The 23,175-nt window shown below is 52.9% G+C and overlaps 3 protein-coding genes across 5 annotated transcripts; all 3 read right to left on the bottom strand.

The window, feature by feature from the left end:
• Window positions 1-10,077: 10,077 nt before the first annotated feature.
• On the bottom strand, window positions 10,078-12,410 carry LOC100093336 (protein S100-A6). Its single transcript, XM_039910952.1, has 3 exons — window positions 12,392-12,410; window positions 11,389-11,553; window positions 10,078-10,336 (listed from the first exon to the last, which is right to left on the bottom strand). The coding sequence occupies exons 2-3, from the start codon at window positions 11,524-11,526 to the stop codon at window positions 10,196-10,198; spliced, it is 279 nt and encodes a 92-aa protein (XP_039766886.1). The 5' UTR covers window positions 11,527-11,553; window positions 12,392-12,410; the 3' UTR covers window positions 10,078-10,195.
• Window positions 12,411-14,694: 2,284 nt separating this feature from the next.
• S100A4 (S100 calcium binding protein A4) lies at window positions 14,695-17,741 on the bottom strand. The gene is made up of 3 exons (XM_001513181.4): window positions 17,655-17,741; window positions 15,140-15,283; window positions 14,695-14,978 (listed from the first exon to the last, which is right to left on the bottom strand). Exons 2-3 carry the CDS (start codon window positions 15,278-15,280, stop codon window positions 14,814-14,816), a joined length of 306 nt encoding a protein of 101 aa, XP_001513231.1. The 5' UTR covers window positions 15,281-15,283; window positions 17,655-17,741; the 3' UTR covers window positions 14,695-14,813.
• A 482-nt stretch (window positions 17,742-18,223) lies between these two features.
• On the bottom strand, window positions 18,224-22,458 carry S100A3 (S100 calcium binding protein A3). Of its 3 annotated transcripts, none has more exons than XM_029056146.2 (3): window positions 22,373-22,458; window positions 19,600-19,756; window positions 18,224-18,506 (listed from the first exon to the last, which is right to left on the bottom strand). In XM_029056146.2, exons 2-3 carry the CDS (start codon window positions 19,738-19,740, stop codon window positions 18,330-18,332), a joined length of 318 nt encoding a protein of 105 aa, XP_028911979.1. In that variant the 5' UTR covers window positions 19,741-19,756; window positions 22,373-22,458; the 3' UTR covers window positions 18,224-18,329. The 3 variants fall into 3 exon arrangements, with proteins under 3 accessions (XP_028911979.1, XP_016080939.1, XP_001513302.1); XM_016225453.3 differs by lacking the exon at window positions 22,373-22,458 and adding an exon at window positions 22,143-22,214; XM_001513252.5 differs by lacking the exon at window positions 22,373-22,458 and adding an exon at window positions 20,243-20,304.
• Between the last annotated feature and the right edge of the window lie 717 nt (window positions 22,459-23,175).

The following is a 23,175-nucleotide window of genomic DNA, read 5'->3' as shown; positions in this document are numbered from 1 at the left end:
ATAGGAGCCCCAGGTGGGACAGGGACCGTGTCCATACCGGTTTGCTTGTGTCCCCCCACTTATTCATTCATTCAATCGTATTTATTGAGCGCTTATTGGGTGCAGAGCACTGTACTAACCGCTTAACTACAGTGCCTGGCAAATGGTAAGTGCTTAAGAAATACCTCAATTATTATTAGTATTATTAGGGAGACAAAGGGGAGATTCCTTGCTGCAGCTAGAGGAGGTGTGGTGAGATCTAAGGGAGGACTTGCCCGGAGAATGGGTTGGGGGAAGGAGTGAGGTTAGACTGAAAAGAGAAAGAGTTGGGGAGGCAGGGCATCGCAGAGGCAGGACCAACAGTCTAAAAGGGGGAGACAGACAACAAAACAAGTAGTCAGGGGTCAATATCATTGAGATAAATAATATCATAGATATATACACATCATGAATAAAAGACAGTAATAAATAATATATACAAACATACACAAGTGCTGTGGGGAGGGGAAGGGGGTAGAGCAGAGGGAGTAGGGGGAATGGGGAGGAGAGGCAGAGGGAAAGGGAAGGCTCAATCTCGGAAGGCCTCCTGGAGGAGGTGAGCTCTCAGTAGGGCTTTGAAGAGGAGAAGAGAGGTAGTTTGGAGGATGTGAGGAGGGAGGGCATTCCAGGTCAGTGGTAAGACGTGGGCCAGGGGTCGAGTTTTTCTTTCATGAGAAGGTTGATAGGCAACCACTGGAGGTTTTTGAGGAGGGAAATGACATGCCCAGAGTGTTTCTGTAGAAAGATAATCCGGACAGAGGAATGAAGTATAGACTGGAGTGGGGAGAGACAGGAGGATGGTAGATCAGAGAGGAGGCTGATGCAATAATCCAGTGGGGATATTATGAGAGCTTGTACCAGCAAGGTAGCAGTTTGGATGGAGAGGAAAGGGCAGAACTTAGCAATGTTGTGAAGGGGAGACCGCCAGGATTTGGTGTCAGATTGGATGTGTGGGGGGAATGAGAGAGCAGAGTCAAGGATGACACCAAGGTTGTGGGCTTGTGAGACGGGAAGGATGGTAGTGCCGTCCACAGTGACGGGAAAGTCAGGGAGAGGACAGGGTCTGTAGCTACCCCAGCACTTAGAACAGTGCCTGGCACATAGTAAGCTCTTAGCAAATACCATAATTATCAGTAGTAGTACTGGTCACATTTTCAGGCCAGGCTTCTCATCAGTTAATCACTGGCATTTATTGAGCACTTACTATGTGAAGAGCACAGTACTGAGTGCTTGGGAGAGTACAACAGAATCAGCAGATCTGTGCCCAGCCCATAATGAATTTATAGTCTGGGGGGGAAATAAGCATTCATATAAATAAATAACTCATCAACCTTTCGATGCCTTTCTCTTTCACTTTCTGTGGGGCGTTGGAGGGGACAGCCAGCTCAGCATCATTCCCACACCATCCCACACCCTCCCACCCCTGCTAGATTTTCACCCTCTTATCCATCTCTTTGTAGGAGTGGGACTCTCTTTTCCATCCCCTGTCAGACAGGGATTTGGGGAGGAGGGGAGTCTCTCTTCATCTCTGCCTCTCTGAGTCCTTCTCTCTCCGAGTCTCACTGAAGCTTCTGCCTCCTTTTGTCTCTCTAAATCTATCCTGAGTCTCTGAGTCTATGGTTCTCTTCCTGGCTCCCTTGGCCTCTCTAGGTCAGTTTCTCTGAGTCCCCACCTCTCTTTCTCTGTGCCCGTCCTGAGTCTCTCTGAGCCATCTCTCCCTGACCCTCTTTGTCTTTGGAAGGGGAGGGGGCAGAACGGGGGAAGGGGACATGCACGTGGCTTTATTTGGGGCAGGTGGGCTCGGCAGGGAAGTCGCAAGAACAATCGTGGAAGAACTCGTAGCAGAGGACAGTGAGGAAGGACATGGCCGTGATGTACTCCTGGAAGCTCAGCTCGCAGTCCTTGTCTGAGTCCAGCGCAATGAAAAGCTGGTTGTAGTCGCACTCCCTCAGCAGACTCTGAGGGGAGAGAGGTCAACTCAGACATCCCCCTGCATCAGGACTGCTAAAAAGGGGGGTGCTGGCCAGGAGCTTTTAATAATAACAATAATAATGCTGGTATTTGTTAAGCACTTACTATGTGCAGAGCACTGTTCTAAGCGTTGGGGGAGATACAGGGTAATCAGGTTGTCCCATGTGAGGCACACAGTTAATCCCCATTTTCTAGTTGAGGTAACTGAGGCACAGAGAAGTTAAGTGACTTGCCCACAGTCAAATAGCTGTCAAGTGGCAGAGCCACTGAGCCACGCTGCTTCTCAGGATTGTTTAGGACAATGCTCTGCACACAATAAGCACTCAATAAATATAGCAGGTGGCATCGTGGATAGAGCCCAGGCCTGGGAGTCAGAAGGTCATGAGTTCTAATCCCAGCTCCACCGCCTGTCTGCTGTGTGACCTTGGGCAAGTCACTTCGCTTTTCTGGGCCTCAGCTACCTCATCTGTAAAGTGGGGATGAAGACCATGAAGCCTACCTGGGACTGGGACCGTGTCCAACCCAATTTGCTTGTAACCACCCCAGCTTTTATTACAGTGCCTGGCACACAATAAAAGCTTAACAAATACCATTATTAATATTATTATGTTTACTATTCATAAATACCATTGGTTGATGAATTGATTGAAGAGATAACCAGGCCATACCCCTGCCTCTAGGCCAGGATCCACAGAGTCAACTCCACAGGGGGTGGGGAGTAGTTAAGGGGAAGCAGAAGAAAGGTCAACTTGTCCTTTTTCCATGCCCCTGGGCCTTGGGTCCAGGAACCAATTAATAATGGTAGTAATAATGATCATACTTATTAAGTGCTTACTATGTGCTAAGCACTGTTCTAAGCACTAGGGTAGATACAAGTTAATCAGGTTGGACACGGTTCCTATCTCACATGGGGCTCACAATCTTAACCCCATTATACAGATGAGGTCATTGAGGCCCAGAAAAGTGAAGTGACTTGCCCAAGGTCACACAGTGAACCTGTGGCAGAGCAGGAGTTCGGGCAGGGAGAGGTGGAGGATAAGGGGTCAGGGTCAGCCGGTCCATCTCTCCCCTACCCCAGGCCTTGGGTTAAGGTACCGATTCTACTCGGGCAAGGGGTGGTGGAGGATAAGCTCTGCACATGGTAAGTGCTCAATAAATACGACTGAGCAAATGAATGATAAGGGATCAGGCTCCTCTTGTCCATCCCCCGCCTCCAGGCCGGGAGTCCAGGAACCGATTCTGCTCGGACCAGGGCCGGTGGAAGATAAGAGGTTAGGGCCATCTGGTCGTTCCCCATGCCTCATGGCGGCGATTCACTGGAGTGAAGCTGGGCAGCTCCTTCAGCAAGAGTTCCTTGAGCTCCCCCTTGCTAAGCTTATAAATATAGTTTATTTTTAAGCTTATAGAGCTTAAATCTTCTTCTCCCACTTCCCTTTGGTCAGGGGAAAAGAAAGGAGACACATAAAGCAGGGTCAACTTTAAAAAAAAAAATTTTAATGTCAGCATTTCTGCTCATACCTACCCACACTTAAAATGGTTGAAGGGGGAGGGGAGATCAACCACCCTACGCCTGGCTATCTCTCTTCGACAGCTTCACAGAACAGCTTTTAGAATGTCGTTCAAAATAATGGCTAATTCGCCCAGAAATTTGAGGTACTCCTGGAAATTCAGTTCCTGGTCCAGGTCATCGTCCAGTTCATCGATCATCTTCCTGATAGTCTTGTCACTGAGCTTCTGCAAGGAGAGAATAAGTGGATTCAGACTTCCCCAGACCTTCTCCTAAGCCCAGCCCTCCCAGGGACGCCCCCAATGTCAGCTCTTTGTGGGCAGGGAATCTGTTTATTGTTGTTTTGTACTCTCCCAAGCACTTAGCACAGTGCTCTGCACACGGTAAGCACTCAATAAACACGATTGAATGAATAAACAAATGAGGTGAAAAGAGGCTTTCAGAAGAACATCAGGGTTTTGTAATCCCCAGTTTTCTGGATAATGGGAAGCTGTTTCCCAGCAGTGTTTTCTGGTGAAGGAGCTGCATGGCCTAGTGGATAGAGCCCGGATCTGGGAGTCAGAAAGACTTGGGTTCTAATTCCTGCTCTGCCACCTGTCTGCTGTATGACCTTGGGCAAGTCACTTTGCTTCTCTGCGCCTCAGTTCCCTCCTCTATAAAATGGGGGCAGAGACCTTGAGCCCCCATGTGGGACAGGGACTGTGTCCCATTTGATTAGCTTGCATCTACCCCAGCGCTTAGTACAGTGCCTGGCACAGGGTAAACATGTAACAAATATCATTAAAAATAAGTAAATCCCAAAGAGTTGGGGGTGGGGGGGAGAGAGAAGCAGTGTGACATAATGGGTAGAGCATGGGCCTGGGAGTCACTGATTTGCTTGTACCCACCCCCATGTTTAGTGCAGTGCTTGGCACATAATAAGCACTTAACAAATACCAAAATGATTATTATGATTGTCAGAAGGGCACAGTTTCTAATTCTGACTCCATCACTCATCTGTTGTGGATCCTTGGGCAGATCACTTCCCTCCTCTGAAACTCGGTTCCCTCATCTGTAAAATGTGAAGTCTAGAATTCCCACATGGGACAGGGACCGTGTCCGTCCCGATTTGCTCGTATCCACCCCAGTGCTTAGTACAGTGCCTGGCACATTAAGCGCTTAACAAAGGCCACAATTATTAATGGAATAATGGAGGGAGGTTGGTTGGGGGTGGTGGGCGGGAAGGAGGAAAACTGATGTCCAGTGGGTGATCGGGGGTTTACCTCCTTGCTGGTGAATTCGTTCTGCATCAGCGCCTTGAACTCCCTCTTGCTGAGGGTATTCTTGTCGCCCTCTTTGTCTGAGTATTTGTGGAAGGTGAAAGTCAGACACATGAGAGCTTCTTCCAGGGTGCATGACATGGCGTGGCCTTCAAGGGACCTGGGGGTCTGGGTGGGGTGGGGAGGGGGGAACTGAGTTCATTAGGATGCCCCCTTTCCCATCCTCAATGTCCTCCAGCCGTTCCTGGCATCCATTCCCACCCATTCTGTCAATGTCCTTGTCTGAGCCGCTCACAGTGAACATTCACACACAAGCACACGTACAACTATGGAGCACACAACCACACGCATACCATGCAAGGCACACTCAGCGACCCACAGAACACAACACCCGTGCAGAACTGCAACACCCAGATCTATGACATGGGGCCTAAGCATCCCCACCTGAAACTCACAACTCACAACTCGGGGGTACACCCAAATCAGATCACACACAGAGATACACCCTCCCATTGCCCCCATTTACACCCACACGGAGGGTCCCACTCTTAGCTACACCAGTCATCTCTGTCTCTGTCTCTCTCTGTCTCTTTCACTCACACACACACACTACCTCACTACCTCAACAGACATCATCTCCACCACCACGTCATCTCCACCGCTCCACATCATCTCCACAGCTCCCCATTCCCTTTCTCCTCTGACTCCACTCTCCTGACCTCCAAACCTCCATTTCCCCCCTTCCCAAAATCCTTCTATTCCCCAATCCCTATCCCCACCGACTCTTCCCCACCTTCTCCTCGATCCCCCTCTTTCTGTCCCCCACTGATGCAGTAGGGATGGCAGGGTGGGAGGGGAAGCAGGATGGGGAGAGAGAGGAGGCTTCCAAAGACTGCAGATCCTTCCCTTTACATCCCTGGAGACTGAACGCCCTCCTACCCAGTCCCCCCAACTCACCTGAGCGGCAGACTGGGCTGGATGGGGCTAGTAGGTTAAAGGGCTCTGGCCCAGTCCAGTTCATTTATAGAGAAGGGGGACTGACCCCACCCTGTGCCCCCCAACCGGTGCCCCTAGGTTACACAAATCTGCAAACATCCCCCTTCCCCACCCTAGCCCTTCCCAGTTCCTCCTCCACCCAGCCTTCCCGGAGTTCCGGGAGGGAGGGGTAGCCGCTCGAGGAACGGCATTTAGCACTGCAGCGAGAGGGAGTGCGGGCAGACTGAATCCGGACTTTCCCCTCAACCGAGAAGCGGCATGGCGTAGCGGTTGGGAGACAGAAAGCCGTGGGTTCTCCTCCCAGATCTGCCACTTGGGTGCCGTGTGACCTTGAGCAAGTCATTTCACTTCCCTGGGCCTCAACTGTAAATTGAGGGTTGGGATGTGAGCCCCAAGTGGGACAGGGACTGTGTCCAACCCGATTTGCTTGTGTCCCCCCCACCTCACCCCGCATTTATTCATTCAATCATATTTATTGAGCGCTTACTGTGTGCAGAGCACTGTGCTAAGCGCTTAACTACAGTGCCTGGCACACAGTAAGTGCTTAAGAAATACCACAATTATTCTTATTATTTGGGGGACAAGGGGCAGATTCCTTGTTGCAGCTAGAAGAGGTGTGGTGAGACTTAAGGGAGGACTTGCCCGGAGGATGGGTTGGGGGAAGGAGTGTGGTTAGACTGAAAAGAGAAAGAGTTGGGGAGGGGGGGTGGATTCAACATCGCAGAGGCAGGACGCTCCGTCGCTCAGGTGCTGTGTGAAGCGAGGGTGGGTTCTTGGTGTCTCCGGTAACTCCGTGTGCCCTTCCCCTTGTGCAACTCTTCCTACCTCAATATGAACCTCATCTTCCCTCTATCAGGAAGACCCTCCACTCCCACGGAGGGACATCGGGATAGGGGAGTCAGCACATCCACATAGGTCGGGTGTGCGGTGGGAAATGACTTTATAGGGAGAGGTTCAGTTGCCCCCTTCCTTGTTAAGACTATGAAACCCTTGTTGGGCAGGAATTGTCTCTATCTGTTGACGAACTTACATTCCAAGCGCTTAGTACAGTGCTTAACACACAGTAAGCACTCAATAAATATGATTGAATGAATAAATGATAATAATCACGGCACTCGTTATGTGCCAAGCAGTGTTCTGAGCACTGGGGTAGATACAAGTTAATCAGGTTGGACACAGTCCCTGTCCTAAGTGGAGCTCACACTCCTAATCCCCATTTTACAGTTGAGGGAACTGAGGCCCGGAGAAGTGAAGGGACTTGCCCAAGGTCTCACAGCAGACAAGTGTGGAGCTGGAATTAGAATCTAGGTCCTTCTAACTCCCAGGCCCGGGTTCTGTCCACTAAGCCACGCTGCTTCTCCCCTCTGCCTCCCCAACTGATTTCTCCCCCTGAGAGAAGTCACTGTGGGCCCTGCACAGTAAGGAAGCCACTCTCAGCCTAGTGGCTAGAGCACGGCCTGGGAGTCAGAAGGTCATGGGTTCTAATCTCTGCTCCACTTGTTTGCTGTGTGACAGTGGGCAAGTCACTTCACTTCTCTGTACCTCAGTTCCCTCATCTGTTAAAAGGAGATTAAAACTGTGAGCCCTATGTGGGCCAGGGATTGCATCCAACCCCATTATCTGGTAGCTACCCCAGCGCTTAGAACAGTGCCTGGCACATAGTAAGCTCTTAGCAAATACCCTAGTTATCAGCCTTGTACTGGTCACATTTTCAGGCCAGGCTTCTCATCAGTTAATCACTGGCATTTATTGAGCACTTGCTCTGAGAAGAGCACAGTACTGAGTGCTTGGGAGAGTACAACAGAATCAGCAGATCTGTGCCCAGCCCATAATGAATTTATAGTCTGGGGGGGAAATAAGCATTCATATAAATAAATAACTCATCAACCTTTCAATGCCTTTCTCTTTCACTTTCTGTGGGGTAGTGGAGGGGACAGCCAGCTCAGAATCATTCCCACACCCTCCAACACCCTCCCACCCCTGCTGGATTTTCACCCTCTTATCCATCTCTTTGTAGGATTGGGACTCTCTTTTCCATCCCCTGTCAGACAGGGATTTAATAATAATAATAATGATGGTATTTGTTAAGCGCTTACTATGTGCAGAGCACTGTTCTAAGCGCTGGGGTAGACACAGGGGAATCAGATTGTCCCACGTGGGGCTCACAGACTTCATCCCCATTTTACAGATGAGGTAACTGAGGCACAGAGAAGTGAAGCGACTTGCCCACAGTCACAAAGCTGGCAAGTGGCAGAGCCGGGATTTGAACTCATGACCTCTGACCTCTGACTCCAAAGCCCGGGCTCTTTCCACTGAGCCACGCTGCTTCTCTGGGATTTGGGGAGGAGGGGAGTCTCTCTTCATCTCTGCCTCTCTGAGTCCATCTCTCTCCGAGTCTCACTGAAGCTTCTGCCTCCTTTTGTCTCTCTAAATCTATCCTGAGTCTCTGAGTCTATGGTTCTCTTCCTGGCTCCCTTGGCCTCTCTGGGTCAGTTTCTCTGAGTCCCCACCTCTCTTTCTCTGTGCCCATCCTGACTCTATCCCTGAGCCATCTCTCCCTGACCCTCTTTGTCTTTGGAAGGGGAGGGGGCAGAACAGGGGTGGGGGACATGCACGTGGCTTTATTTGGGGCAGGTGGGCTCGGCGGGGCAGTCGCAAGAATAATCGCGGAAGAGCTCGTTGCAGAAGACAGCGAAGGAGGACATGGCCGTGATGGACTCCTGAAAGTTCACCTCACAGTCCTTGGTCTGCGTCCAGCGCACTGAAAAGCTGGTTGTAGTCGCACTCCCTCAGCAGACTCTGAGGGGAGAGAGGTCAACTCAGACATCCCCCCATGGCTCAGTGAAAAGAGCCTGGGCTTCAGAGTCAGAGGTCATGGGTTCGACTCCCGGCTCTGCCACTTGTCAGCTGTGTGACTGTGGGCAAGTCACTTCACTTCTCTGTGCCTCAGTTCCCTCAGCTGTAAAATGGGGATTAACTGTGAGCCTCACGTGGGACAACCTGATTACCCTATATCTACCCCAGCGCTTAGAACAGTGCTCTGCACATAGTAAGCACTTAACAAATACCAACATTATTATTATCAGGACTGCTGAAAAGGGGAGTGCTGGCCAGGAGCTTTTAGCACAGGGTAGACATTGTTTAGGACAATCCTCTGCGCCCAGTAAACGCTCAATAAATACAGCAGGTGGCATCGTGGATAGAGCCCAGGCCTGGGAGTCAGAAGGTCATGAGTTCTAATCCCAGCTCCACCGCTTGTCTGCTGTGTGACCTTGGGCAAATCACTTCACTTCTCTGGGCCTCAGCTACCTCATCTGTAAAGTGGGGATGAAGACCATGAAGCTTACCTGGGACTGGGACCGTGTCCAACCCGATTTGCTTGTATCCACCCCAGCTTTTATTACAGTGCCTGGCACACAATAAAAGCTTAACAAATACCATTATTAATATTTTTACGTTTACTATTCATAAATACCATTGATTGATGAATTGATTGAAGAGATAACCAGGCCATACCCCTGCCTCTAGGCCAGGATCCACAGAGTCAGCTCCACAGGGGGTGGGGAGTAGTTAAGGGGAAGCAGAAGAAAGGTCAACTCATCCTTTTTCCATGCCCCTGGGCCTTGGGTCCAGGAACCAATTAATAATGGTAATAATAATGATCACACTTATTAAGTGCTTACGAGGTGCTAAGCACTGTTCTAAGCACTAGGGTAGATACAAGTTAATCAGGTTGGACACAGACCCTGTCTCACACGGGGCTCACACTCTTATCCCCATTATACAGATGAGGTCACTGAGGCACAGAGAAGTGAAGTGACTTGCCCAAGGTCACACAGTGAACCCGTGGCGGAGCAGGAGTTCTTCTCAGGCAGGGAGAGGTGGAGGTTAAGGGGTCAGGGTCAACTGGTCCATCTCCCCCCCACCCCAGGCCTTGGGTTAAGGTACCGATTCTACTCGGGCAAAGGGAGGTGGAGGATAAGCTCTGCACACGGTAAGTGCTCAATAAATACGATCGAGGGAATTAAAGATAAGGGGTCAGGCTCCTCTTATCCACCCACCTGCCTCCAGGGGGGGAGTCCAGGAACTGATTCTGCTTGGGCCAGGGCTGGTGGAAGATAAGGGGTCAGGGTCATCTGGTCCATCCCCACGCCTCATGCCGGGCACTCGCTAGGGTGAAGCTGGGCTGCTCTTTGAGCAAGAGTTTCTTGAGCTCCCCCTTGTTAAGCTTATAAATATAGTTTATTTTTAAGCTTATAGAGCTTAAATCTTCTTCTCCCACTTCCCTTTGGTCAGGGGAAAAAAAAGGAGACACATAAAGCGGGGTCAACTTTAAAAAAAAAATTTAATGTTGGCATTTCTGCTCATACTCACACACACTTAAGTGGTTGAAGGGGGAGGGGAGATCAACCTCCCTACACCTGGCTATCTGTCTTCGACAGCCTCACAGAACATCTTTTAGCATGTCGTTCAAAATAATGGCTAATTCGCCCAGAAATTTGAGGTACTCCTGGAAGTTCAGTTCCTGGTCCAGGTCATCGTCCAGTTCATCGATCATCTTCCTGATAGTCTTGTCACTGAGCTTCTGCAAGGAGAGAATAAGTGGATTCAGACTTCCCCAGACCTTCTCTTAAGCCCGGCCCTCCCAGGGACCCCCCCCCCGCCAAGTGTCAGCTCCTTGTGGGCAGGGAATGTGTCTGTTTATTGTTGTTTTGTACTCTCCCAAGCACTTAGCACAGTGCTCTGCACACGGTAAGCACTCAATAAACACGATTGAATGAATAAACAAATGAGGGGAAAAGAGGCTTTCAGAAGAATATCAGGGTTTTGGAATCCCCAGTTTTCTGGATAATGGGAAGCTGTTTCCCAGCAGTGTTTTCTGGTGAAGGAGCTGCATGGCCTAGTGGATAGAGCCCGGATCTGGGAGTCAGAAGGACCTGGGTTCTAATTCCTGCTCTGCCACCTGTCTCCTGTATGACCTTGGGCAAGTCACTTTGCTTCTCTGCGCCTCAGTTCCCTCCTCTATAAAATGGGGGCTGAGACCTTGAGCCCCCATGTGGGACAGGGACTGTGTCCCATTTGATTAGCTTGCATCTACCCCAGCGCTTAGTACAGTGACTGGCACAGGGTAAACATGTAACAAATATCATTAAAAATAAGTAAATCCCAAAGAGTTGGGGGTGGGGGGGAGACAGAAGCAGTGTGACGTAATGGGTAGAGCATGGGCCTGGGAGTCACTGATTTGCTTGTACCCACCCCCATGTTTAGTGCAGTGCTTGGCACATAATAAGCACTTAACAAATACCAAAATGATTATTATGATTGTCAGAAGGGCACAGGTTCTAATTCTGTCTCCACCACTCATCTGCTGTGGGACCTTGGGCAAATCACTTCCCTCCTCTGAGACTCGGTTCCCTCATCTGTAAAATGCGGATGAAGACTAGGAATGCCACATGGGACAGGGACCGTGTCCATCCCGATTTGCTCGTATCCACCCCAGTGCTTAGTACGGTGCCTGGCACATATTAAGCACTTAACAAAGACCACAATTATTAATGGAATAATGGAGGGAGGTTGGTTGGGGGTGGTGGGCGGGAAGGAGGAAAACTGATGTCCAGTGGGTGATCGGGGGTTTACCTCCTTGCTGGTGAATTCGTTGTGTATCAGCGCCTTGAACTCCCTCTTGCTGAGGGTATTCTTGTCGCCCTCTTTGTCCGAGTATTTGTGGAAGGTGAAAGTCAGACACACGAGAGCTTCTTCCAGGGTGCATGACATGGCGTGGCCTTCAAGGGACCTGGGGGTCTGGGTGGGGTGGGGAGGGAGGGATGGGACTGAGTGAGTGGGGAGGGAGGGATGGGACTGAGTGAATTAGGATGCCTCCCTTTCCATCCTCGATTTCCTCCTGCCGGCCCTGGAGCCATCCATTCCCACCTACCCTGTCCGTGTCCCTGACTGAGCTACTCACAGTGCACACACACATACACCCCACACACACATACACGCACACGCACAACTATGGAGCACGCAACCACATGCATACCACGCAAGGCACACTCAGCGACCCACAGCACACAACACCCATGTAGAACGGCAACACCCAGATCTGCGACACAGGGCCTACGCATCCCCGCCTGCAACTCACAACTCGGGGGCACACACGAATGGGGCACAGCCAAATCAGATCACACACAGGCATACACCCCCCCCATCACCCCCATGTACACCCACACCGAGGGCCCCACTCTTAGCCACACCAGTCATCTCTGTCTTTGTCTCTCTCTGTCTCTCTTTCACACACCCCCCACTAACACTAACACACCTCACTACCTCAATGGACTATATTGCTACATCATCTCCACCACTCCCCACTCCCCTTCTCCTCTGACTCTCCCCTCCCCCCACCTCCAAACCGCTGTTTTCACCCCTTCCCAAACTCTTTCTATCCCCCAATCCTTATCCCCCCTAACTCTCCCCACCTTCTCCTCGAACCCCCTCTTTATGTCCCCCACTGATGCAGTAGGGATGGCAGGGTAGGAGGGGAAGAAGGATGGGGAGGGAGAGGAGGCTTCCAAAGACTGCAGAACCCTCCCCTTACATCCCTGGAGACTGAATGCTCCCTTACCCAATCTCCCCAGCTCACCTCAGCGGCAGAAAAGGCTTGATGGGGCTGGTAGGTTGGAGGGTGCTGGCCCAGTCCAGTTTCTTTTATAGAGAAGGGGGACAGACCGCCCCCCGCTCCCCGCCCCCTACCCCGTGCCCCTAGATTACACAAATCCTCAAGCATCCCCCCTCCCCACCCCAACACTTACTATGTGAAAAACACAGTCCTGAGCACATGGGAGAGTACAGTATAACAGAATCAGCAGATTCGGACCCTTCCCTTGATGAATTTACAGTCTAGAAGGGGAAATAAGTATCAATATAAATATAAAACTCATCAACTTTTCGATGCCTTCTCTTTCACTTTTTGTGGGAAAGTGGGTGGGGGGACAGCCAGCTCAGCATCATTCCCACGCTCCCCCCGCTCCCCCTTTCTCCATTGAATTGGCACCCTTCTATCCATCTCTTTACAGGACCGGGTCTTTCTGTTCCATCCCCTGTCAGACATTTGTCTTGATGGTATTGATGCCTGACTACTTATTTCGTTTTGTTTTGTCATCTGTCTCCCCCATTTCGACTGTGAGGTCGTTGTTGAGCAGGGATTGTCTCTATCTGTTGCCGAATTGTACATTCCAAGCGCTTAGTACAGTGCTCTGCACACAGTAAGCGCTCAAAAAATACGATTGAATGAATGAATGATTTGGGGGAGATCGGGGCATCTCTCCATCTCTGCCTCTCTGAATCCATCTCCGAGTCTCACTGAAGCTTCTGCCTCCTTTTGTCTCTCTAAATCTGTCCTGAATCTCTGATCTATCTCTCTTTCCCTGACTCCCATTGTCTCTCTGTTTCAGTATCTCTGAGGCCTCCCCTTTTTCTCTGTGTCTATCCAAGTCTCTCTGAACCATCTCTTTCTGACTCTCTTTGTCTTTGCGTCTAAGTTCCCACCTTTCTCTGTCTCTGTTTTTCTTTGTCTCACTTTGTCTGTCTGCCCCTGTGTCTCTCAGTCTCTGTCTTTATGTGTCTGTCTCTCAGCATCTTCATCTCTGTCTCTGTCTCTGTCTCACCTACCCTTCACCACCTTCCACAGGAATCTAGACACTTCTTCTTCTGGAGGGGAGGTTGCACCTATGGATGGAGAATCTCTCCCCAGCACCCTGCCCAGCCAAATGGAATCTTTCTCCTGCCCCTCCCATCCTTCCTGCCCCAATCTAGACTGCCAGCTTGTTGTGAGCAGGGAATGTGTCTGTTTACTGTTATATTGGACTCTCCCAAGCACTTAGTACAGTGGTCTGCACACAGTAAGAGCTCAATAAATACGATCGAATGGATGGATGGGCCTTCCCCGAGCAGAATCAGCAGGAGCAGAGATAGTGAGACAGATTACCCACCACAGCCCGCCTCCGGATGTGTCTACTTCCTCCTGCCTCCCAAGGGCTGGCAGGGGAGGATGGTGATGCCATCACCCTGGCAACCCCATGCCACCACCCAACCCAGGGGAGAAGGGGGGTGAGGAGGGGATCGTTTGTTGCTTAGCTACGAGAAGTAGTAAGGAAAGTTTCTGAAACAAACAAAAAGTGATGCTATTTGTTAAGTGCTTACTATATGCCAAGCACTGCATCAGGTGCTGGGATGGATGCAAGCAAATCGGGTTGGACTCAGTCCCTGACTCACCTAGGGCTCACAGTCGCAATCCCCCTTATAAAGATAGGGAACTGAGGCACAGAGAAGTAAAGCGACTGCCCAAGGACACACAGCGGACATGTGGCAGAGCTGGGATTAGAACGCAGGGCCTTCTGACTCCCAGGCCCGTGCTCTGCCTGTCCCTGCACTCCCAATGGCTCTGAAAGGTCATCTCGTCCATCTCCCTGCCTCCACACAAGTGTCCCCGCACCACCACCCCAGCATTTCCAAAATGGGGAGGGGGTTGAGCCAGCCCGGGGGAGTGGTAGGGTCCTGCAGTAGATGGGGTTTATCGATGGGGGAGATTCTGGAAAGAGGGAGTCTGTCTCCCACCCCACTGGCTGCCTCCCCCACATCGGAAGGAGGGAGAAGAAAAGGGGAAGGGACGGCGTGAGGGGTCAGAGAAACTTTCCGGGCCTGGGAGTCAGAAGGTCATGGCTTTTAATCCCGGCTCCACCACTTGTCTGCTGTGTAACCTCGGGCAAGTCACTTCGCTTCTCTGTGCCTCAGTTACCTCATCTATAAAATGGGGATTGAGACAGTGAGTCTCATGTGGGTCAGGGACGGTGTCCATCCCGATTTGCTAGTATCCACCCCAGCGCTTAGTACGGTGCCTGGCACATAGTAAGCACTCAACAAATCTGCTTGAGTGAAAACCAGATACAAAGGAGATTGAAATGAATTTTATTAAGAGGCCACGGAGGGGAGGGTGGTCTGCGGATGACCCCCGTTTGGGGCAGAGCCAGGGAATCCCTTCCTCCCCGCGGGGGGAGGGGGCAAATTCACTTCCTGCGTGGCATCTTGTCAGGGCACCCGTGGAAGGAGGTGTTGCACATCATGGCCACGCAGGCCAGGAAGCAGGCGTACTCCTGGAAGTCCACCTGGTTGTCCTGGTTGTTGTCCAGCGTGCTCATCAGCTTCTGCAGGCCCGCTTCATCATCCCGTTTCTGCTCCGAGAGGGCGGCCCGGTCAGCCGGAGGAGGCCGAGAGATACCCCCACATATATCCCAGCCCCCGCCCCACCGGCCACCGGCCCTCAGCCCCCAGCCCAAGCCCCTCCGCCCTCAGCCCCCACCCCTCCGGCCCCTCGCCCCGCCACCGGCCGTACCCCGATAAAGGAGGGCAGCTCCTTGGTGAGAAGGTCCTTCAGCTCAGTTTTATTCAGTTTGAATTTGTCTCCATCCTTCCCAGAGTACTTGTGGAACGTGGAAATCATCACCTCCAGGGCTTGCTCCAGGGGATGGGCCATGGCCTGGGCAGCGGGGTCGAGGAGGGCAGAGACACCATCACTGGGGTTATTCGGGGAGCGGAGGGCTGGGGCGGGGAGCTGCCGGCACGGAGGCAGAGGGATGGACCAGAAGGCCCTTCTGCATCCGCCCCCCACTTCCTCCCTCCTTGCCTCGGAACAACAAACTCAACCCAAGTTCCCCTCTGATGGGTGTTTGGTGGTAGGGGGCAGGGAGGGGAAGGGGACAGTCCATGAAGGAGGCCCAGAGAGGGTAAGCAGCTCTCTTAGGGTCGCAAAGCAGAGTCAGAACACAGTTGAGGAGTTGCTCTTCTAGCCACCGGAGGAGGGATCCCTAAGAAGCAGCATGGGCTAGTGGCTAGAGCCCAGGCCTGTGAGTCAGAAGGTCTGGGGTTCTAATCCTGACCCCGCCACTTATCAGCTGTGTGACTTTAGGTAAATTACCTCAGTTCTCTATGCTTCGGTTCCCTCATCTGTAAAATGGGGATTAAGGCAGTGAGCCCTAAGAGGGATAGGGAGCACATCTAGTCGGATTAGCTTGTATCTACCCCAGAGTTTAGAACACTGCTTGACACATAGGAAGTGCTTTATTTTTTATTTATTTTAACAAATATCATCTTTATCATTAATATAAGACTGACCACTTGGCCATGGGGATGAGGTGGGGATTTTACACCCAGCTCAGAGTATGTGTGTGTGCACGCCTGTGTCCTCTCCGATGTGTCTGTTTATTATTATATTGTAATAGTAATAATAGTAATGGTATTTGTAAGCGCTTACTATGTGCCAAGCACTGTTCTAAGCGCTGAGATAGATACAAGGTAATCGGGTTGTCCCACGTGGGGCTCACAGTCTTAATCCCCATTTTACAGATGAGGTAACTGAGGCACAGAAAAGTTAAGTGGCTCGCCCACAGTCACACAGCAGATGAGTGGCGGAGTCGGGATCAGAACCCACGTGCTGTGGCTCCCAAGCCCGTGGTCCTTCCAAAAAGCCACGCCGCTTCTCTTGTACTCTCCCATGCGCTTAGTACAGTGCTCTGCACCCCGTAAGGGCTTAATAAGGACGATTGACCGGCTGACTGCCTTACCTTTCTCCGCAATGAAAGCCCCCCACCCCCCAGCCATGGACGGGGACCTCATCCCCTCCCTCTTTCCCAGCACAGTGTGCGAGTCCTGTCGCCCCTCCAGCCCCCACTAGACTGCAGCCCCCTGAAGCAGGAACCCCTTGTCCCGCTCCCTCAGCCCCTTCCTCCCTCCTCTTCCTCCGGCCTCCCCCGGGCCCGGGGGGGTTGGGAGGCAGGGCTTCTTCCACAACAAATAAATTTTTCTGTTTTCTTCCATCTGGCTGGTGCCGCCCTCCCTCCCCGCCCCCGGCCCACCCCCTCTCCTCCTATCCAGAGTCCGACGGGTGGAAAAAACCCACTTCTCCCCGAGTCATCCGCTCCACGGACTTGCGTGGAAGGAGGCCGGGGCCCCCCGGGACCGGACCGACCCTTGGGGGGGAGGCAGCAGGGGGTCCAGAAGGGTCCCCACGACCCCTCCCACCTCCCCCAAAACCCACCCCCCCAGGCCCCCGAGGGATGATGTCAGAGGTAACCGCACAACTCTCAGCCACAAAGTTTGTACCTTATTGCGCCGTCTCCCCGGGCAGCGCCTACACACACAAGGGCATACCCTGGCACGCAACACACACACACCACACACCACACACACAACAGGCTAACGCACACCTGATCACCCCATAACCCTCGCAAATGCAAGACCCCCAGAGACGCACCTCCCACACACAAAATACCCGCAAAACACAGACACGCACCACAAGCACACACCGGCCTGTGCCAACACATCCAATCGCACAACACACACACACACTCCCCACATGATGCCGCACACCCTAAGCGCACAATAAGTAGGAATGAATGATGACAACTTGTGCCACACCCTACCCCAAGGGCACCTTATGCGCGTATAAACACACAACACACAATGCACATATGAAATTATTCAGAGGACATATAGAACCCACCAAGCCCACCCAGACACACCCCCGACACAACACTCAATACACACAACACATATGGGCACACACTCATAACACAGACCTACAGGCATCCACCCAGGTTCACACCTACACACCCTCAAACACACTTCCAGACAGGCCCACCGTGCCTCCCACGTATGCGCAACACACAGGCGTGCATACACAACCCAGACACACACCACGCGACACGCATCCACTGTTGGGTATGCGCCTACACCTGGACGTGTGGTCCCCTCCCCGCTAGTGAACACCAACCTCGGTGCCCCACCGTGATCTCCACACATGTGCATGCAAGCCCACGCAACCACATACACAATCAAGCACAGGAACTCACCAAGACCAAGCAGAAGGAAGGATAGTAGAAAGAGGTTGGATTGGGGTGTGGTGCTGGGGATGGAGGCTGCGGAAACTTTTATAGTCGGTTGAGGGGACGGGGTGGGGCAGAGGGAGGGCTGGTGAAGGGGGGCCAGGAAGTGGGGGGACCACCCCCTCCCGAATGCCAATTAGCGGGAACCAATGGTGAGACACACCCTGCCCAGCCAGGCCTGGGTGTCATCCCGCTGTCATGGAGGAGGGTGGGAATTCAGGGATATGGGGTGGGGCACATTGAGGGGGAGGATGGGGAGGGGGTCCATGCCCCTCCATCAGAACTCGCCCCCCCAGGACCTCCCCTCCTCCACGCAGGCCTCCCACACCCCATAGCCGACCCCCTTCCGGACTCTGAGCCCCATCTCTGTCCTCAGCTACTCTCAGGTGGGCGCCGCCTAAAAGAAGGAGGAGAGAGTCTAACGGCGATCCCTCCCACTGCAGGGACCGCTCCCGCTGTAGCGACCCCTCCCACTGGGGCAACCCTCAGGGGTAGCCTCGACCCTCGAAGGAACAGACGCCAGGCCAGACAGAGGGTCGTTTTTCAGGCCCGTCCTCCCCGGCCACCGGCTCTCCCACTGCCCTTCCCCGTGGTGGGGTGGGGTGGGGAGGGGGCGGGACCGGGGAGGTCATGCACGTGGCTTTATTTGGGGCAGGTGGGCTCGGCGGGGCAATCGCGAGGACAGTCGCGGAAGAACTCGTTGCAGAGGACAGCGAGGGAGGACAAGGCCGTGATGTACTCCTGGAAGTTCACCTCGCAGTCCTTGTCCACGTCCAGTGCGTTGAACAGCTGGTTGTAGTCGCACTCGCTCAGCTGACTCTGAGAGGAGAGAGGTCAACTCAGACAACCCCTCGCATCAGGATCCCTGTAGAGAGGGGCGCTAGCCAAGAGCTTAGCACAGGGTTGTTTAGAACAGTGCTCTGCACACAATAAGCACTCAGTAATAAGGCAGTGTGGCGTAGTGGATCGAGCTTGGGCCTGGATGTCAGAAGGTTATGGATTCTAATCCCGGCTCTGCCTCTTGTCTGCTGTGTGACCTTGGGCAAGTCACTCTGCTTCTCTGGGCCTCAGCTAACTCATCTGTAAAGTGTGAAGATTGAGAGCCCCATGTGGGACTGGAACTGTGTCCAACTTGATTTGTTTATATCTACTCCAGCACTTAGTACTGTGACTGGCACATAGTAAATGCTTAACAAGTACCATAATTATTATTATTATTATTATTAATAAATACCATTGGTTGCAACCAGGCCATCCCCCTGTCTCTAGGCCAGGATCCACGGAGACAACTCCACAGACGAGTGAGGAGTAGAAGACAGGTCAACTAGTCCATTTACCTGCCTCTGGGCCTTGGGTCCAGGAACCAGTTAATAGTAATACTAATGATCATACTTATTAAATGCTTACTATGTGATGAGCACTGTTCTAAGCACTGAAGTGGTTACAAGTTAATCAGGTTGTAAACAGTCCCTGTGCCATAGGAGACTCACACTCTTAACCCCATTTTACAGATGAGGTCACTGAGGCCTAGAGAAGTGAAATGACTTGCCCAAATTCACACAGCAAACGTGTGGTGGAGCCGGAGGAGGTGGGAGATAAGGGGTCAAGGTCAGCTGGTCCGTCCCCCCACCTCCAGGCTTTGGGTTCAGGATCCGATTCTGCTTGGGCAGGGGTCGGAGGAGGATGAAGGGTCAGGGTCATCTTGTCCTTCTCCCCACCTCCAGGTCAGGGGTCTAGGAATCAATTCTACTCAAGCAGGGGAGGGTAGAGGATAAAGGGTCAGGGTCATCTTGTCCGTCCCCCTGCCTCCAGACCTCGGGTTCAGGAAACAATTCGACTCAGGCAGGGGACGGTGGAGGATAAGAGGTCAGGGTCATCTGGCCCATCCCCCTGCCTCGTGTTGGGCACTCACCGGGGTGAAGCTGGGCAGCTCCTTGAGCAAGAGTTCCTTGAGCTCCCCCTTGCTGAGCTTATAAGGGTCCCCGCATTTTGCAGCATACTCCCTGAAGGTGCAGATGACCGCCATCATGGCTTCTTCCAGGGGTCTCGACATGATTGGAGGTCAGATGCTGGGAGGGACGAAGGAAAGAGTGTCAGAAGAGAGCACTGTAGAGCTCACAGAACCCAAGAAAGTGCTCCCACTCTTGTCCTCGGGGGGGGGGGGTGAAGAGAGGTGGTGAAACGTCCGGTGGTTGTTCCTTGACCATCCTCCTCCCTCCCACTCAAGCATTGCTCCGGAGCACTCTAGCGTTCAGGAAACCAGGAGGGTACTCTCGATTGTGGTCTTGTGCTCGGAAAGCTCGAGAAAGTGCCCTTGGACCGTGCTCTGCAAGAGTTCAGGAACCTAGGAAAGTGTCCTTGATTGTGCAGTGCGCTGGAGCACTCTAGTGCTTGGGAAACCCATGAAAGTGCTCCCACTCAAGCAGTGCTCCTGAGCACTCTCGCGTTCAGGAACCCAGGAGAGGGCCCTGGAAGTTCTAGAATGCTGGGCACACCCTGTAAGAGCGCTCATGCTAAAACGGGATTGAGGAGTGAAATCCATTCTCCGATCTAACCTCAATCCTTCCTGCTGCAGGTGCCACCTAGCTCCTCCTCCAAGTGGTCCCGAGACCTTGGTCCCGTGACTCCACCGCCCCGTCCCCTCCGCCCCCATTGTGAAGCCCCGGAAGGCAAAACCCACAGAGGAAGGCTGTTGGAGGGGAGCCTGGGTTCTTCCATGACTCATTCTCTGTTCCTTGCCAGCGGTGGGAGGGGATGGGAGGGGAGAGGGGGACTGTCGGGGAAGGGAGGAGGGATTCCCGGGATGCCCTTCCTTGGGCAATGGTGGGCAGTAGGAGGGAGGGGAATTTTGCCATATTTTCCCACCTCAATCCCTGCCCTTGCTCCTTATCCCCAGATGGATTCCCTTTCCCTCTGCTCTGTGATTTTCCAAAGGCATCTCACCCTCTCTGTTTCAATCCCCATACCTCCACCCCGAAGAATCCTCAACTCAGCCCCGAATCTCTCAGGGCGAGGGCGCGAAGAGACGGGTTCCCTTGTTCTGACTTCTGCTTTTTTTTTTTCCCTATGGTATTTGTTAAGCACTTACTATGTGCCAGGTACTGTTCTAAGAGCTGGGGTGGATACAAAGTAATCAGTTTGGATACCATCCCTGTCCCACATGGGGCTCCCAGTCTTAATCCCCATTTTACAGAAAAGGAAATTGAGGCATAGAGAAGTGAAGTGACTCACCCAAGGTCACCCAGCAGACAAGTGGCAGGGCTGGGATTAGAACCCAGGTCCTTCTGGCTCCCAGGCCTGTGCTTTCTATCCACTAAGCCATGCTGCTTCAGCTCCTCCTTGCTGAACTCCAGCTGGCCTTTGCTGTGTGGCTTTCTGAAGGTGTCTCACCCTCTCTGTTCCAATAATGCTAATGAAGCCAAACCTGGGCTTTTATCATCCCAACGTACTTTCACATTAGTGATCTCCTGTTAGCCACAAACAGCCAGGCCCAGGAGGCGAGGGGAGGCAGGTTTCATTATACCCATTTTATAGTGGTGAAACTGAGGCACAGAGAGATCAAGTGACATGCCTAAGGTCAGACAGCAGGCCAGGGGCAGACTTGCAGAGTTGAACTTTTGCAACCTTGTGCTCTTTCCCTTTGATCAGGCTCAGGGTTCGAGTTAAAGGAGAGAGGGAAACATGCCAGTTACAGCTCTCACCCCCTTCCTCCTGGAACCTTGTCCTGCCTTTGCTGCGTGACTTTCCAGAGTTATCTAACCCTCTCTGTTCTAGTCACGGCACCTCCTCTGAAGAAAACCTTCACGCCCCCTCACTCGACCCCAGATCTCTCAGAGAGAAAAACAGTGGGAGTTAAGAATTCCCTGTTCAACTCATGCTACCGCTCCTTCTCCCGGAATCTTGGCTGACTTTCGCCAGGTGACCATCTCACCATCTCTGTTCCAGTCCCACTGCTGCCATTGAAAATCCCCACGCCTCCTTCCTCAGTCCCAAATCTCCCAGACCTGGAATGAGGGAAGAGTGGGCCCTTCTTGACCTGTTCCCTGCTACCGCGCTTTCCCTTTCCTCCAGAAATCTTGGCCTGCCTTTGCTGTGTGACTTTCCGTGCCTGTCTCACCCTCTCTGTTCCAATCCCAGCCCCCTCCTGTGAAAAGACTCGGTGCCCGGCAGCAGATCTGGGAGACGGAGGCCCTGAAGGGCTCCCCGCCTCCCATACCAGCTTTCCCATCGACTCCCACCCCCGTCCCACCCTGCCTCTGCTGTGTGACTTTTCGGAGTTATCTCGCCCTCTCTGTCGTTTCCCTTCCGACCCTATTCTACCTGACTCAGACCCGGAGGGAGGAATTGGGGGAGTAGAGGGGAGGGCCCCTTCTACCTGATAGCCCCGGGGGAAGAATTGGAGAAGTAAGGGGAAGGGGACCCCTTCCCACCCCCACTGAAGCCCAAGAAACTTACCAGCCGGTGTCCAGCGAGATGTGGGGAGCAAAGAGGTCGGAACCTCCACTTTTATAGTCGCTCTCCTCCTCGAAGGGGGGGGAAGGGGGGAGAGGGGTGTTGGGGAAACGCCCGGGGGTTGCTCCTCGACCCTCCTCCACCCGCCCCGGGCGCTCCCATTATTACAGTCCTCGGTGACCCCATCTAGATCGAAGACGACGCCAAGGCCGGGCCGCCGGGTCTGTACTTACCCTAATGGTGACATCAAAGGGTTCGAGGCCGGAGCCGGACACGGGGCGGCTTTATGATCGGGAAAATTTGTGCTAACCTCAGCCCCCTCCTCCCTCCGCGCCCGCCCCCTGCACCCCCCGATCTGCAGACGCTGCAGGTGTCTTAGCCAAGATGGTAATGATGATGATGATGGTATTTGTGTTTAGCGCTTACTATGTGCCAGGCACCGTACTGGGGGTGGAGACAAGCTCATCAGGTTGGACAGAGTCCCTGGCCCCCATGGGGGCTCACAGTCTCCATCCCCATTTGACAGATGAGGGAACTGAGGCCCGGAGAAGCCAAGTGACTTGCCCCAGGTCACGCAGCAGACAAGCGGTGGAGTCGGGATTAGAACTGGTGACCTTCTGACTCCCAGGTCCGGGCTCTAGCCACTAAACCACGCCGCATCTGCCTCCCCTACGGGGCCCATCTCCCAACACCCACCCCCTGGCAGCTCACTCTGCTGAGAGGGTGGGGGGAACAGGGTGAGAGCTCGGTTGGGGGAGAGGGGTCCGAAATTTGCAGCCCTCTCAATCCTCAAATCCCTCAAGAGAAGGGACAAGGTGGGGACAGAAAGAGGCTCCCCCACCCCCAATATCTTCCGTTTCATCTCCCACTCTTCACCCGATTCTGAAGCGGGCTTTGTGCTGTGTGACCTTCTGGAGGTGTCTGATCCTCTCGGTTCCCAACCCAGCCTCTCTGTTTCTCAGTTCCAAATCTCTCAGGTCAGGGTGAGGCGTCGTGCTTTGGCTCTGGCCCCCTCCCCTTCCCTGGATTCATTCAT

This window comes from Ornithorhynchus anatinus, chromosome X5 (assembly GCF_004115215.2).
Source record: "Ornithorhynchus anatinus isolate Pmale09 chromosome X5, mOrnAna1.pri.v4, whole genome shotgun sequence".
NCBI classification, from domain to species: domain Eukaryota; kingdom Metazoa; phylum Chordata; class Mammalia; order Monotremata; family Ornithorhynchidae; genus Ornithorhynchus; species Ornithorhynchus anatinus.
The sequence above is the reverse complement of the archived record's forward strand: the minus strand, read 5'-3'. Positions and strand labels throughout refer to the sequence as shown.

Coding starts and splice junctions, on each gene's coding strand:
- LOC100093336 (XM_039910952.1), bottom strand. CDS start 11,526: ATGTCATGCACCCTGGAAGAAGCTCTCGTGTGTCTGACTTTCACCTTC. Junction 10,337..11,388: donor ACGAATTCACCAGCAAGGAG/GTAAACCCCCGA, acceptor CTCTCCTTGCAG/AAGCTCAGTGACAAGACTAT.
- S100A4 (XM_001513181.4), bottom strand. CDS start 15,280: ATGGCCCATCCCCTGGAGCAAGCCCTGGAGGTGATGATTTCCACGTTC. Junction 14,979..15,139: donor AGCTGCCCTCCTTTATCGGG/GTACGGCCGGTG, acceptor CTCTCGGAGCAG/AAACGGGATGATGAAGCGGG.
- S100A3 (XM_029056146.2), bottom strand. CDS start 19,740: ATGTCGAGACCCCTGGAAGAAGCCATGATGGCGGTCATCTGCACCTTC. Junction 18,507..19,599: donor AGCTGCCCAGCTTCACCCCG/GTGAGTGCCCAA, acceptor CTCTCCTCTCAG/AGTCAGCTGAGCGAGTGCGA.